This window comes from Anguilla rostrata, chromosome 1 (assembly GCF_018555375.3).
Source record: "Anguilla rostrata isolate EN2019 chromosome 1, ASM1855537v3, whole genome shotgun sequence".
NCBI lineage: Eukaryota > Metazoa > Chordata > Actinopteri > Anguilliformes > Anguillidae > Anguilla > Anguilla rostrata.
Window position 1 is genome coordinate 7,987,252 of NC_057933.1, and position 15,596 is coordinate 8,002,847.

Below are 15,596 nucleotides of genomic sequence, written 5' to 3' on the forward strand. Positions count from 1 at the left end.
GAAGAGCACAACTGAACAGGCTCACGAGATTACACAAGCATTGCATCAGTGCAGGATGCATTCCACTCGTCGGAAAGCCACCCAGGAATTATTTATATCTAAACCTTGCGGTAATCATAATAAACAACATTCGTACGCTCAACAAAAATAAGATTATTAAAACGGAGTGACCCGGTATGAAAAGGGCAGCAAATCCTACGCGGTTCGCCCAATATGCGCGTAAGCACCCTCAAGTTAAAGCTGAGTCTGTACTTTAACCTCTAATTCACAGCTTCATTTTAAATCCAACGCGCTCGAGTGTACACAGCCAAAACAACAAAAACTAGGTCACTGTCCAAATACTTTCGGACTGCATTGTCCGTTGATTTTGTGTGGGAAAACCAGGTTCTTCCATCTTTGGTTTTATCATAACACAACTGAAATTATCTTAATGGGGGGGGGGGGGGGTCGGCATCGACTGCATTTATAACAGGCAGTCCAGGCGTTTCCCCACAGGCCTGCGCAATGCCACACGTGCCAGAGTGGCAGCCATGCCACGATGCCAGGCCCTGGCCTGGGGCTCAACAGCCTGGCCCAGGCGCCTGTATCACAAAGCAGGATTACCGAGTCAGCTGCGTGTCTGCACCGAGTAAAACCCGGAGCCCTCCCAAACCCGGAGCACGGACTGCAGTAAAAACAGCCGTTCCGGGTTTTAACTCAGCACAGGTATCCAGCTAACTCACGAATCCTGCTTCGTCACACAGGCCCCCAGGACCTTCCTAAACATGGAACCCTCCCAGTTCTGGAACGTGGACTGAAGTGAACTCAGTAACTCAGCTTCATGATACAGGCCCCAGTATAGGGTCAGTGTGTGTGTGTGTGTGTGTGTTATTTCTGAGCTTGGAACAGCAGCAGGCCTCGAGTAAAACACATGACTGCTGCTCTCACTCGGTGTGATTAAACACAGGACTCCGAGACCTTTTACTAGATCAGATGCAAATTATTCAGGGTTTTAAAAAATACCTTTTTTCTCTTTTTTTTTATTTTTACTTTTCCATTTTAAAAAAAAGGGCAGGTGAAGCGCTTCTACCGTGGTCTTCGACAGCACGGGTGTACACAGGAGCAGAACCTAACCTGCCCGCGTTAAGCAACACCCGGGACACTGGCAGACAATCTGTAACGCTGGCATCGCCGCACTCAGCTGTTGCAAAGATTTTGGACGCGGTGGCCGGGGCGCTAATCTCTGCGGCCTCTGGAAGACATTTCTATTTTTAAATTCTGGAAAGGCCGCAGAACGGTTGCATAAGACCGCTTCACAATTTCAATCAATAAGGAAAAATAAATAAAATAAAAAAAACCTATTAGAACGCGGTTCTCACATTTGATTCGTCACAACCACGTCGCGATTGGGCTTGGACAAGGCAGACCACCACCAGCCCCCCCCCCCCCCCCGATTAACAGCAAAGCATAAACACTCGGAAAAAGGTGTTGTGTAAAAAAAAAAACAAAAAAAAAAAGGCTAACTGGAAAGCAAAATTCATTCATCAAATCTTAAACGCACAAACGTCTTGCATTTTACAAGGACCAAATTTAGTAACGAAGCAGGCCAGCGCTCAGTTCTGCTCAGAAAAAAACTGGCTTCAGTCACCAAGCGGTTGCTTCGCCCAGAACAGACGCGAGTTCTGGTCCTTTATTACATAATAATAATAAAAAAAATAATACGATCAACGGCCAAACACATTCCGCTTCAGAACAGGCAAGCGGCACACTGCTAACTACGTTACTACAACCGTTAGCACTGCTGCAAATAATTACAGACGTTGCAAATCCCGCACATTCAAAGCATTAACGAAATTCTGGGTACCTTCAACACACAGTCACCTGCATCTCGTTTGTGCCAATAATTAATGCTAATATGTCCTTGCACTAGCTCAGATGAAACAAAACGGCAGATATCTCCACCTCTCCAGCACAAAGGGTCGTCTATCCCTCGTTAACTGAACATCAATGGACGCTTTTTACCTGCATGTTTTACCTTCACGGCGTCAACAAGTAAGCCTGTCAGTGAATAAAACGAGAACAGAATTCATATCCAGCCCCCTTCCTCATATTTTAGGCTTGCCAGTTATCCAGCATTACATTTTTTACATTACAGGCATTTAGCAGACGCTCTTATCCAGAGCGACGTACAACAAGTGCATTGGTTCACGGTGTAGAGGTGCAAAAGAAACACACTAGAGTGAAGTAAGGATCGTAGTGCCAGAAGTGACCACATCGATCAGGACTCCAACCCTGTAGAGTGACCTGTTCAGCAAACAACAATCCTACCAAGTACAAACTAGCACTGGACAAACAGCACCCTTCTCACATAAAGATATGTGAAATGAACATTTGCTATAGAAAAAAAAAAAGAGTACCAGCTGATTAACTGGTTCATTAGAGTCAGGGGTCACACTGTCCAGACAGTATCCAGACAAAGTGTTTTTTGCCAGATGGAAGACAGGCCTTTTCAAAAGGATGCTACCGTTATGCAGATTTTTAGCCTCGATTTTAAAAAAAAAAAAAAAAAACATTTAGAAAGCGCACATAACAAAGTCAACACGACTGCAAGATATTCACTATTCAACATTCACGATTTCACCATAATTTTCAAACTGATTCTAAACCAAAAATAAGTTTTCTGCAATTGCTCTTTGTCTGCACACATCATGTGGTTCATACTGTAAGTGATTTGGGCGGGCTGAAGGGACTCCTCCAAGCACAAAATCATTTCCCTTCATTGTTCCGGCCTGCTTCCCTAGTTTACAATGTGCTTCCTGTAATTCTTCGATTAAGACCAAGACGTTCAAATATCCATCGAAAGGCAAAACATGCTAAAAAATCAGTTCTATCCTGGGAAAACCAATTTTTTAAAAATGGACCTTCGCCCTTTTCTTATAGTTCTGAGTCACGTCAAAATTTTAAGTCGTGTCGCGCGAGAATTGCCTTACTTGGAAATAAGTCAACAAAGTACAAGCTCTCTTATGCTTTCATGAAATGCCTACCGTAAGGGATCATGTCTCAGTTTACCTTCATCTTTGCAGAGTGTGTTAAAGTGAAGGGTTTCAATGGAATATTTTCAATCTTTAAATGAATACATAAATATTAAGAAGGCACGGACAAAACAAAAACTATTTTCTCTTGGTAGGCTTGGAGGGAAGTGTGAAGGACATTAGCATGCACTTAAGTCACTTAGAAAGCAGGATGAGGCTATCTTTGGTTCAAAATGCATTAAATGTCTGAAGACTAAATGCATATTCATTTGTAACATTCCTTTCAAAGGAGAGCTCATAAATACATATCATTATTTAAGTAGATTAATATTGTTTATTGCTTTGACTTTATAAAACTTGGCGTAGTTCGGGCGCTGCGATTTGTGCATTCTCAGACTATTTACAGGGGGGAAACAGAGTGCAGAAGGCAACCGCTATATTTGGATTTTAAGATTTTAAAGAGTTACACAGCCTCTCTGAGACGCTGATTAACATTTCAAGACACATAATGATGCTGCACATTTACGTTTTCATCCGCTAATAATGCCAACAGCCACGGTTGCATTGGTCTCGTTGGTAACTGACTATTACCTTGTGGGGATATTCCTCAATTTCATAACTGAAGGAAAAACTACCGGACACAAAAAAAAAAGTTTCAGCGATACATAACTCATTCAAAGTATGGGCCATTGCAACCTTTCAAAAACAAAGATAAATAACAGCTGTGGTAATGATTAAGCGCGCCTAGCGTTTGTTTCTTTAACAGGAAATTACATGGACAGTCTTCGCCAGTCCCCTCCACTCACGATTTGACACAAGTGTGACACAGGTAAGCACGTGGAAACGGAACACATTCTTCTCTCTCTAACCGCCTCTATTTTGTAACACGGAAGCTGAAATGCACACAATGTGGTGCATTGTGGGAAATGTGCTGGATATGTGCTGCAGCCACTTCCTATTCGGTGAGGGACAAAACAATCGTTAGCGCACTGCTAGCATTAGAAGCTGGGGTTCAATGCAAACTGCACCGATAAAAAGGCCATATTTAGCAGAACTAGAGGCGAGCTCACTCTCCTTCACAGCTGGGCACATCTGACACCTGCATAAGCTTTGTTTATATTTACTCAAACAGGAAATGTTGAGGTAAAGAACAAACGAGCGCGTCAAGTTATCTAATCTCATCTTGCTTTATGTAAAAGATCAAAAGTCAGCTCTTCAACACAGAACGCACAGTGGGCCGTTATGACCAAACTGAGGAATTACACCATTAAGAGCAAAAATAATTTTGCTCGATAATCAAAATAATTACAGTTTTTTTCTAAAAACAAAATTGACAGTAGACACATTAAATAATACTCAGCTGGTCAACACCTGTGGTCAATTTTGAATTAATTGCCAAAAACTACATGCCCATGGCTATTGTGATAGCTAGATGAGATGTACTGGTCATAAGTGTGAAGAGCCCAGACTGTATAGCGTCACCCATTTATGATTTGTTTGCTTGGATCGATGTGGCGGTATACGAGTAAAAACAGGCAAAGTGCCTGATGAGGTCACAGGCTCAGCTCCTGGACTCGCTAATGTCACGTCATCCTGTCTGTCCTACTTCTTATCAAGCCGTGGGTCCAAGGTCAGCAAATCCATAATCTGAATGTTGGTTAATTCGAACAGACTGTCACTATGAGAACTTCTGACAGCAGACCGTAGATAAAAGCCTCGCTCCAACTTTTCAGCTTCCTGCTAAGATCCGTAACAAGGCAGCAAATTAACCACAGGAAATGCAACCTTTCGGTTTTCTGCAGCAGGACAAGCACGTATACTGCTGTTGTAATCAATACGCTAGCACTTATGACATAGAGGAGGCCCAGAATCACAACGCCGGGCCAACGAATCTGAGACGGCATGAGCGGCAGGGCTTCATGCCGATTTCTGGTCACAAAATTAAAAAAACCGCAATGCAGAACTGATACATACCAAAAAAAAAAAAACTTTACTAAAAAAGACTCGGTAGTAAAAAAACTGACTATGTAAATGACTACTTGGTGTTTCTTATGAAAGAAAACAGTCAGAGAGAGTAGGTCATGCGGGGGTTAAAAGTCTGTACTCACGGTTCGATGCTGACTGGTGTGGCCTCGCCCATCGCAGAGAGAACCGGGGGTGTTATATCACAGCTGTCTGAGTGACAGAAAAAACGACGAAAAGAAAGTTTCATTCGTGGTTTCTTACTCCAAAACACACTTTTATGAAAAATTACAGATTCTGAGCCCAAGCCGCATGCAGACGCCCTCAGAGCACAGAAAAAGTAAAACAGACTTTGTCAGTTTTGAACTACAAACTTCACAGTTCGTAGACCAACCGACCCATTGACTGACTTCCCTCCACCCCCCCACCCCCAACTGACCCACTGACTATCTTCCAACCCCCCCCATCCCCCAACTGACCCACTGACTATCTTCCATTCCCCACCCAACACTCCCAACTGACCCATTCATTATATTCCATCCACCCCCCCACCCCCCAAGGCTGTCACTCAAAGAGTTCCCAGCCGACCCGCCAGGCCGGCCCGATGGCGGTAAAGCGTAAACAGAGCGGACGTGCACTCACTGGAGCGCAGCAGGCTGCGGGTGGCGGACTTGGGCGTGGCGGGCGGCGGCAGGCCCTGGCTGTTGGCGGCGGCGGCGGCGGCGGCGGCCGAGGACAGGAAGGTGGAGAAGTAGAGGCCCGAGCCCTCGCGCACGGGGCTGAGGATGGGCGGCGGCGTGTAGGGCGGCATGGTCAGCGGGTTGTCCGCCAGGCGCACGGGCGAGCGCAGGTGGCTCTGGTAGGGCGTGATGCTGGAGTACACGGGCGGGACGATGAAGGTGCCCGGCTTCGGGGGCGGGATGAAGAGCGGCTCGGGGCGGGGCCGGCGTTTGGACTTTTTTCCGTCGTCGTCTTTCCCTCCCTCGCCACCGCCGTTCTGCAGAGACAAAGATGGCGGGAAGGCAAAAAAAATAAAAAAGCTAATTTAATAAAATAATACTAAATAATTATGGTATTATTATTATTATTATTATTATTATTATTATTATTATTATTAATAATAATAATAATAATAATAAGAAGAATAATAATAAATGCAAAAATAAAATTAAAGAACACACCTCGAAGACAACAAATAAAATGTAAATAATACAGTAAAATTTGCCGTGTTTTTGCCACATCCGGAATAACATCCCCTCCTCCTACGCCCCCCCAAACCCACCATGGTAAACACTTCTAATCTGTCTAATCTCACTACAGGGCAGAGCCGCAAAACCCCATCTGTGCCTGGGACCTCTGCAGCTAGGACCCTAGATGGGGGGTGCAGGGAGAGGGGGAGCAGAGGAGCGAATCTGGGGGGATGGGGTGTTGAAGGGAATTAGAAAGAGGGAGAGTGGATAGGGGAGGGTTTATAATCTCATTTACAGATGAAAAGAGCAGACAGGACAGAGCACAGGAAGGACGGAGGGAGACGGTGAAAGCACCGTGAATGCACAGTAAAAACCCTGTGAAAGTCTGTAAAAACCCTGTAAAGGTTCTGTGAAAGCACTGTAAAGGCTCTGTAAAGGCACAGTGAAAGCACTGTAAATGCCCTGTAAAGGCTCTGTGAAAGCCCTGTAAATGCCCTGTAAAGGCTCTGTGAAAGCCCTGTAAATGCCCTGTAAAGGTTCTGTGAAAGCACTGTAAATGCCCTGTAAAGGCTCTGTGAAAGCCCTGTAAATGCCCTGTAAAGGTTCTGTGAAAGCACTGTAAATGCCCTGTAAAGGCTCTGTGAAAGCCCTGTAAATGCCCTGTAAAGGTTCTGTGAAAGCACTGTAAATGCCCTGTAAAGGCTCTGTGAAAGCCCTGTAAATGCCCTGTAAAGGTTCTGTGAAAGCCCTGTAAATGCCCTGTAAAGGCTCTGTGAAAGCCCTGTAAAGGTTCTGTGAAAGCCCTGTAAAGGCCCTGTAAAGGCTCTGTGAAAGTCCTGTAAAGACTGCAAAAAGCCTGTAAAAGCCCTGTGAAAGATTAGTGTGAAAGCACAGGGCGGCGCTGAACCTCACCAGGCCGGAGCTTTCGGACAGCGAGTTGCGGAGGGAGCGTCGGCGGGTCACGATGACGGAGGGCTTGTGCTCGGGCTGGCCGAGGCCCGGCAGGCCCGCGGGCCGGGCAGGCCACGCCCCCAGCGGGTCCGCCTGCTCCCGGTCGGGCGAGGGGTGGTCGGCCCTCCGCACCGGGACGGACACCGGGATCACCAGCGGCAGCAGGTCGTCACGGGAACGCTTGGCGCTCACGCCCTCCCTCTCGCCCGCGCCTCGGCCCGGGGCGGCCGCCGTACCGCCGGGCATCCAAATCTCCCCCGGCTCCGGCTGGAACACAGAGACACACCTGAGACCTGCGTCCCCTCCACCACCTGTACCCATCAAGCTCAAAGCTAATGTTACTGTTAACAGCAGGATATATCAAATAGGTCCACCTGATAGAATATAAAATGATAAATGTAGTAACTCCAAAGATTCCAGATTCACAGGCACTTTCATTTTCATTTTCATTATGCAATCGCTGGGCCTAAAGTGGGGGGAGGGGCGTTTTCAGCGATACTCTTGTAGTTTCTCAGTCCAACGCAGCCCAGGCCACATACAGTAAACTGAGGAAACTACACTGCAGAGAGAGCGAGAGAGAGAGAGAGCCAGAGAGAAAGAAAGAGGGAAAGAGAGAAAGAGCCAGAGAGAAAGAAAGAGAGGTGGGGGGAGAGAGAGAAAGAGAAGGGGGAGAGAGAGAGAGAGAGAGCGGCGCACTCAGGCCCCTCCCTGGCCTGGGGGCGGAGTTTTGCAGGAGTGATGGAATGCAGGCCAGCAGCTTCTCCCACCGGTGCCACGGTCACATGATCAGGTGAGCCTCACACACAGGCATGCTGCAACTTACTTACTTCTTTTCCTTTTTTTTTTTTTTAAAAGTACATCTCTACATATTTGAATGTCTTTGCTGCGCCATCTGCCCACTTCCCTCCGCCCCGTGGATTACGCGGCGCAGTTCTGCCCCGAGGCTCGGAACACTGAAGCGAAAAAAGCGCCGTCTTCCTGGCGGTCTGCGGCCTGTTCCACTCTGCCGCTGCCTGTGCAGTTTCCACACGCGGCTGAACGACAGCGAATGGACAGCACAGCAGGACGCGTCCATGCCGGGTCAGAGAATCCCGCGCTCGCCTTTTTCAGCTGAGAACATACACACGGTCTTTAATTCCGCGCTCGCTCTGCTCTGTAAATTCCTAGTCCCTCACAGTTAATTAAAAAACCAAGTCCTTTTGGCACCACTAGTGCAGACAGATGCACTGGGTAGATACTTCGTGTTCTTGCGAAACACCAAGCCAAAATCCTTTTCGCGATAACACCAGAAAATGAATGTGTTAAATCAAGCAACTGGCAGACACAAATTTTTATTTTGTTTCCCTGATAACAATTTCCTGTGCAGCATGTAATATTGACATTGCAAAAGTAAGGCGACCTGTGGATCCGTGTGTGTGTGTGTGCGTGCGCGCATGCACACACATGCCTGTGTGGGTGGGTGCACACATGTGCATGTGCGCGCGAGTGTGTGAGAGACACACAGAGACAGAGAGAGAAAGAGAGAGAGAGTGAGAGTAAAATGGACGGTTATTTTGATTTGCATCAGTGACTTCTGTTCTGCTCCACCTCAACTGTTTTTTTTTTTTTTTTTTGGTTGAAATCAAGGTCATGTGACAAGAATTCGGAGTAACAGCAGCCTCCACTGTGTGCTGTGCTACTCAGCTAGCACACTAAGTCCCTTCATAACCAGAGAGAATGACTGCCACATTATGTGTCAAGTCAAATATTTTTTTACCGCCTCGAGTGAATATGATTCACAATAAGCTATTGCCACTCGGAGTCCTGGGGTGGATATGAAAGTTTTCAAGCCAGGAAGCACACTTCATGTGCTGATTGCACAAACTGAGAAAGAGAAGTGAGTGTGTGAGTGTGTGTGTGTGTGTGTGTGTGTGCGCGCATGTTGTATGATTAACACAAATCCTCTTTCGAAAACACGCACGTACACACATCATTTCTGCCTTCATTTCTTTCACACATCCACTCACATTCTCATGAAAACACACACACACACACAAACACACAGTACAAGCACGCACACACACACACGCACACACATGCACACAGTACACGCACACGTGCACACGCACGCACACACAGGCGCATACACACAGTACACGCACACATACACACATGCACACAGTACACGCACGCACACACAGGCGCATACACACAGGCGCATACGCACAGGCACACACACACAGGCACACACAGGCCTAATTCCTCTGGAACATATTGATACACTTTTCCCTTCGCCTCCCACCGCCTCCCTCAGTAACCTGGCGCAGAGCGGGCCGTGCCAGGTTTCTGTTTGCACTAGTGGGCGTTCGCGCACTGCGTGTCCGTGTCATCGCCGCTGCACGCCGCTCTCCTGCGGGATCGCCGGGAGACGTACACAAACAGGCTCGGGGTGGTGCTCGGCGACACACAGATCCGATTCCTGTTCACAGACCTCTCGCTGCCAGTGTCAAGGAAACTACCGGTGTGTCATCACATTCATGCTGCAATACCGTAAGCTAACCGCTAAAATACTCTACTGCGCGAGCTCTGCGTGCAACATTTGAAGCGAGGTGGGGGGGGGGATTTAGAGAACATTACATGTACATTAGCTCTTTTAGTGCTTCAACTGAAGTAAAGAATCAAACATTTTGGGACACAACAGCTACTCCTTTAAAGCCGCTCTTGGAAATTTAAAAGGCACTTTGTATCACCGAACACACTCCTCAAAAAAAAAATTTAATAAAACAAACCTGGAACTCATCTTTAACCACACACCAAACTACCCACAATTCCAAACAACGCCACCCCGTTTAGAGTAACCGAATGAACGAAGCCCTTCACAGCGTTCCAGCGCACGAACGGCCGAGGGGAAGCTAGCGGAATGCGGCGGTGGTTACCTTGACGACCTGCGGAGGCAGCGACTCCATCTCGGAGGCCTTCTGCGCCAGCGTCTCCAGGTTCACCTCCTGGGACGCCCTCCTCTTCCTCCGCGTGCTCTGGATCACCCCCGTGGCCGCCGTTTGGACGTCCTCGTTGGCGGGGGCCCCCCGGCCCTCGGGGCCCCCGTTCTGGGGCCCCTGGCCCGGCTGGGACATGGGCGCCAGGAAGGGGCCGTCACCCGACGGCGGCACGCCCCCCTCCTTGGAGAGCCGACGGGACCTGCGGGGGGCGGGCTGCGGGGCGTCCGGGGGCTGCTGGGGGCCCGATGGGAACTTTTGGGGTTCGGCCTCGGGAGGGTCCACGGGGACCTGGACGCTGGGCCCCTGGGGTGGGGCCGGGGGCCCCAAAGCCTGAGGTGGGGGCTGCTGAACGTGCGGGTTGTCATGGAGCAGGTGGGTGCTTTGGAAGAAGTTTGGAAAGTGTTGGTTTGGGTGTTGAATTTGGGCCGGGTGTGGTTGAAGCTGGTGCTGCTGCTGCGGGTGCTGCTGCTGCTGCTGTTGGTTTTGCTGCTGCTGCTGTTGCTGTTGCTGTTGCTGCAGCTGCTGCTGCTGCTGTTGCTGCAACTGCTGCTGTTGTTGCTGCAGCTGCTGTTGTTGCAGCTGCTGCTGCTGCTGCTGTTGTTGCAGCTGCTGCTGCTGAAGTTGCCGCTGTTGCTGTTGCTGCTGCTGTTGTTGCTGTTGCCGCTGTTGCTGCTGCAGCTGCTGCTGTTGCTGCTGCAGCTGCAGCTGGTGCTGGGCCTTTGGCTGCGCAGTGTAGTTCATGTTGGGCAAGGTTCGGTTGCTCTGGAACACCTGGTAGTAGTCGGAGGAGAGGGGCGGCCTGGGCTGCCCGAAGGCGACCTGGAAGGGCTGCAGCACGGACCCGGGGGCCACATGCGCCGAGGCATGCGGCTGGCTCTGCAGCACCGCCGGCTTCTGGCCCTGCTGGTAGGCCTGCGCGTGCGCATGCTGCATGGCCGCCACGTTCTGCTGCTGCTGCTGCTGCTGCTGCTGCTGCTCCCAGTCCATGGCCCGGGCCTTGGCCACGTCCCTGTCGGCGGGGTTGGGCAGCTGCTGCTTCTCGTTGATGGGCTTCAGGAAGGCGGCCTGGCCGCCCCTGGCGTCGCCGAGGCCCACGCCCAGGTACTGGGGATAGCCCTGGGACCAGGAGGGGATGGAGATGCCCTGGGGCCACGCGGTCTGCTGCGGGGCCTCCTGGTGGGGCCACTTCATGGGCACCGTGTGCTGGTAGTGGCCCCGGCTCTGCTCGCCGCCCTTGTCGGGGCTGAAGATGACGGAGTTGACGTAGAGGTTGGGCCCCTCCGCGCCGGAGGCCGGGACGCCCCCCGCCTCGCCGGGCCTCTGCTCCGACGGCGGGGGCATGAGGCCGAAGAACCCCGCCTCGGCCGGCTGCACCACCGGCTCCTTCATGGCCACGCCCTGCTCGTTGAAGAAGGATATGCGTTTACCCGTCCTCTTGGCGTTGGGTTTCTGCTGGGGCGGCACGCTCATGGCTATGTCATCAAGCAAAGAGGGGGTGGGGGGTGGGGGGGGGCGGGGGGTGGGTGGGTTGGTTGGGGATGGGGGGACGGGGTGCGGCGGGGCAGTGTGTGGCAGGGCACTCCAAAAACACCCAAACCACACGGCGACACCAGCGAGCCTGAGACCCTGTCTTCAGCAGGGCCTGGTTACCCAGCTGTCCGTACGCGCCTAGGCTGCGCTCGTCCTCGACTGTTCACAGTCCTAACAGAAATTATTCTAGAACAATATATATATGTATTTTAAAAAGAAAAAAAAGGGCAAGACCGTTAAAGGGTGGCTGTCAGAGCTCCACTGGGGCGGGGGGGAGGGGGGGGGGCACGGCAGACAATCACAGGGAGAGGACAAGGGGTTTGAAGACTACACGCCCCTTTCCTTCTCCTTCTCCTCCTCCGTCTCCTCCTCCTCGGCCTCCTCCGCTCCAAGGTCGGTGGATCGAGACGTCTGAGGGTCCGCTCGAGGCCTTCATTCATAGGCGGAGCCCTGAGAGAGAGAGAGAGGTCAGCTGTGAACGCCCCCGTCCAGAGAGCCCCACTTTAACACCCGGCAGGGGGGCCATTGTCCCCCCCACCCCACCCCCCACTCCACCCCCACCCCCTGTATTAGCTTTGTAAAGGTGCTAGCCACTGTGAGCCTTTAATTTAGTGAGGAGCAAGAGTTGTAAAGAGCAAATACAGATTTTAAGGGAGGATGGGGGGGTGGGGGGGGCACAACACCATTAGCAACATGGCTGGCGTGATAGAGACATTTCAGGAACACACAGGGGGATTGTCCCGAGCGCAGAGACTGGTTAAGCAACGTCCAATAGAAAACCAGAACTTTAGTCTGCCAGTGCATCAAGCAAACTAAAGAGAACTTTCAATGATGAAATGACACCACAAAAAAGTATCTTAACTCAACCACATTTTGCCACATCAGATGCGGATTAACATCCATATAATTAAGCTGTAATTAACCATTTTGTACAATACTATGCCATTTATTTTCCTTTGTTGAAACCATTTTAGAAACAAATTTTTGTACTGTGAAAAAATAAATGCAAGACTTAAGCATTAAAGCAATGCAAATATTAAACATTAAACACTGCTTTAAAGCAAACATTAAAGCAAAAATCACACACTGACCAAGATATTCCATAACCACATTATGGAACCTGCCTTGACTGTTATAACCAATTATTGCAGTTACCCTAGAGCATAGATCAAATTAGCTTTTTATACTGCAATACTGGCTACAGTTAAATAATTGCGTGTTCTAAATGGCCAGTTTAAACTGCACTGGCAGCTGGCTGAGAGCAGTTTTAAACGTCACGGTTTCATTTCGTTCCTGGATGTAGGCTATAGCCCACCTGACTCTGGACTCTGTGCGGCAGTGTCAAAGGTCAACTGCTCCTCAGGCTGTCTCTTCTTTTATTTATTTATTTATTTTTTTTACAGTGGAGCAGGCAGAAGGCCGTCTGAAATCTGCCGAAAGGAGGAAGACGAGGGAGACAGAAACGATCGCGCAACGCATGCACTTCAGAAAGATTTCTTTTTCTGGGCCTTCACGGACAGTGAGTTCTAACAGCGCTAAGCCAGCTAAAGCGCCAATAAATTAAATCTAATTTAATTTCCATTCCTGTGTACATCGATAATAACATGCTCTTCTGAAGTTACTCCACATCTGTTCCTCTAATACAATCTGGTCTTTTCTGTTTGGTAATTAATATAGATAAACAATATAGCAGAGAAACCCTGCTGTGTATCTATTTCAGTTTTTCCCCCCGCACCTGTGGAAGAGCTAAATCTGCATCTCCACCAAAAGCACCCAATTATACCACCTGCACAATCGTACACATAACCACACGACATATGTTTACAGCAGGACTTCTGTGAATAGAAAAGTATTCTGCGTTCGGCTAAAAATAAGAACATAAACTCACGCACGCACAAAAAAAAAAAAAAAGATCACAAAACACACACCCACTACCCCCTGGCCTGCTTTTTTGCTATTCTGAGTGTTTTTTTTTTGTTTTGTTTTTTTGAAAGTCACCACAAACCAGCCTTAGCCAGACTCAAACTCGACATGCACCCTGACATAATGCACTGTAAGTAAAGCAAATAGAGAAATGTAAAGTGCATTGATTGTACAGAGATCGTAGTTTCTACTTTACATACAACAGCGATCTTTATTCCTGGTCCTGGCGGGCCGCAGGGTCTGCTGGTTGTCGCTGTTACCATGGCATTTAATTGGTCAATTAAAGCAGCCAATTACAGAGTCAACTCACCTCTCCTGGTTTCCTGGGTCTGAACTGCTTGCTAATACTGAGGCGAAAACCCAAAAAACCGGCAGACCCTGCACCCCCCCACCCCGCCCCCCCACCCCCACCCCACCGCAGGACCAGGAATGAAGATCACTGACTCATTGTTTTGAATTCCAGTACTACTGTAGGTCAGTGGCACGAGCCTGACAGCAACAGGGTCGCCGTCTTTCCGGAACAGAGCGTGCAACGCCGCAGGTACGCTACGCGCTAATTACCGCAGTGCTCCAGCTGTTACAATTATCATTTACAGTTCTCAACTGCACCTCGAGTCTCTGCACACAGCAATTTTAATAGAGTTTTACATAACCATAGTGAGGAACTGGGGAGGGGGGGGGTGAGGGAAGAACACAAAACAATCTCAAAACCATTTGTAAACAGTGATCCAAATCACCATAACATTTGCTCTGAGCGCGCAAGCTTTGCTCCAGGGGAGTCCTGGGGGACGGTGAAGAACTCTCAAGCAAAACATTTCCTTTGAGTCTGAGCTCGTGTACAATATAAATGTGCAAAATTAACTTGGAAAAATAACCTGCAGGATTCAGGCACTAACAAAAATGCCTTTTTTTCAGGAAAATAATCCATTCATTCAATTATTTTACAGCATAAGCCATGTTTGGAAATTACAACAACAACAAACAAGAACTAAAAACTAAGAATTTGTTTTTATGCATTGGTGAGCCACCTGTGCATAGATTCACTGACCTTTATAGTTAGTTATAGACTTCTGTGTGTCGCAATGACTCTTTAAGATCAGTGAATCTGTACAGTACCAGCACTGTATTGATTTAGAAAATTTTAACTTCCTCCCTAGCTCCCACACAATGATTATTATCTTAAAGGCAACGGCATCATACTGTACATAGATAATCGTCCTCATGCATTTAATTTAGCAAAACTGCATTGTAGAGATCCACAGTATAAGGAAAGCAAACACTTGCTCCAAGCTGGCCATGTCTGGGTTAATTCTCAAACTTGCAAATAGTATCTTTATGGTATGGAAATACTGGCCTACAGCCAACCAGCTAGCACAGCAAAGCACGTGCACCGCTCCAGTCATGGAAAGGCAAACGGAGATAACAACCTGACCTCCTTCAGCTGGCCCTGGGAGAAAAAGCATAGGAAGCAACCGAACAGGGCCTGAGGACCAGCAACCCAGGGAGTGCATGAGCACAGCAACAAAATGCAGGGGGGACCCATGCACAAGGCTGCAGGGGGGGACCATGCCTGGGACTGCGGGGGGGGGGGGGGGGGACCCATGCACAAGGCTGCAGGAATGGGGCCCATCTACGAGGCTGCAGGGGGGCCCGCACAAGACTACAGGGGGACCCACGCCTGAGACTGCGGGGGGGGGGGGGGGGGGGGCCATGCACGAGGCTGCAGGGGGGACCCATGCCTGAGACTGCATGGGGGGGGACCCATCCACGAGGCAGCAGGGGGGGCCCACGCACAAGACCACAGGGGGGGCCCACGCAAGAGACCGCAGGGGGGGCCCACGCACAAGACTACATGTGTCCCAGGCCTCCCCAGTGCCTGTTGGTTTGAAAAAAGAAGCAGGAAAGAATGTGGCCCGCACTGTATGCTTCTGCAAATTTGGGATCCAGCGCTTCAGTAATTCCTGGTAAACCAAAAGTGATGTTTAATACCTGCTAAAATTTCTCATCAAACATAACGCAACGGCCATTATGGAATATAATGAGCACGTTTC

At 49.2% G+C, this 15,596-nt stretch overlaps 1 protein-coding gene across 1 annotated transcript in view; it reads right to left on the reverse strand.

The window, feature by feature from the left end:
• mideasb (mitotic deacetylase associated SANT domain protein b) overlaps positions 1-15,596 on the reverse strand; it is a 36,768-nt gene that overhangs the window by 17,083 nt on the left and 4,089 nt on the right. Inside the window, exons 2-5 of the mRNA XM_064307982.1 lie at positions 10,030-12,072; positions 7,076-7,381; positions 5,616-5,970; positions 5,120-5,186 (exon numbers count right to left, since the gene is read on the reverse strand). Coding sequence (XP_064164052.1) covers positions 5,120-5,186; positions 5,616-5,970; positions 7,076-7,381; positions 10,030-11,562 — 2,261 coding nt within the window. The 5' untranslated portion in view covers positions 11,563-12,072. The remainder of the gene's footprint in view (positions 1-5,119; positions 5,187-5,615; positions 5,971-7,075; positions 7,382-10,029; positions 12,073-15,596) is intronic.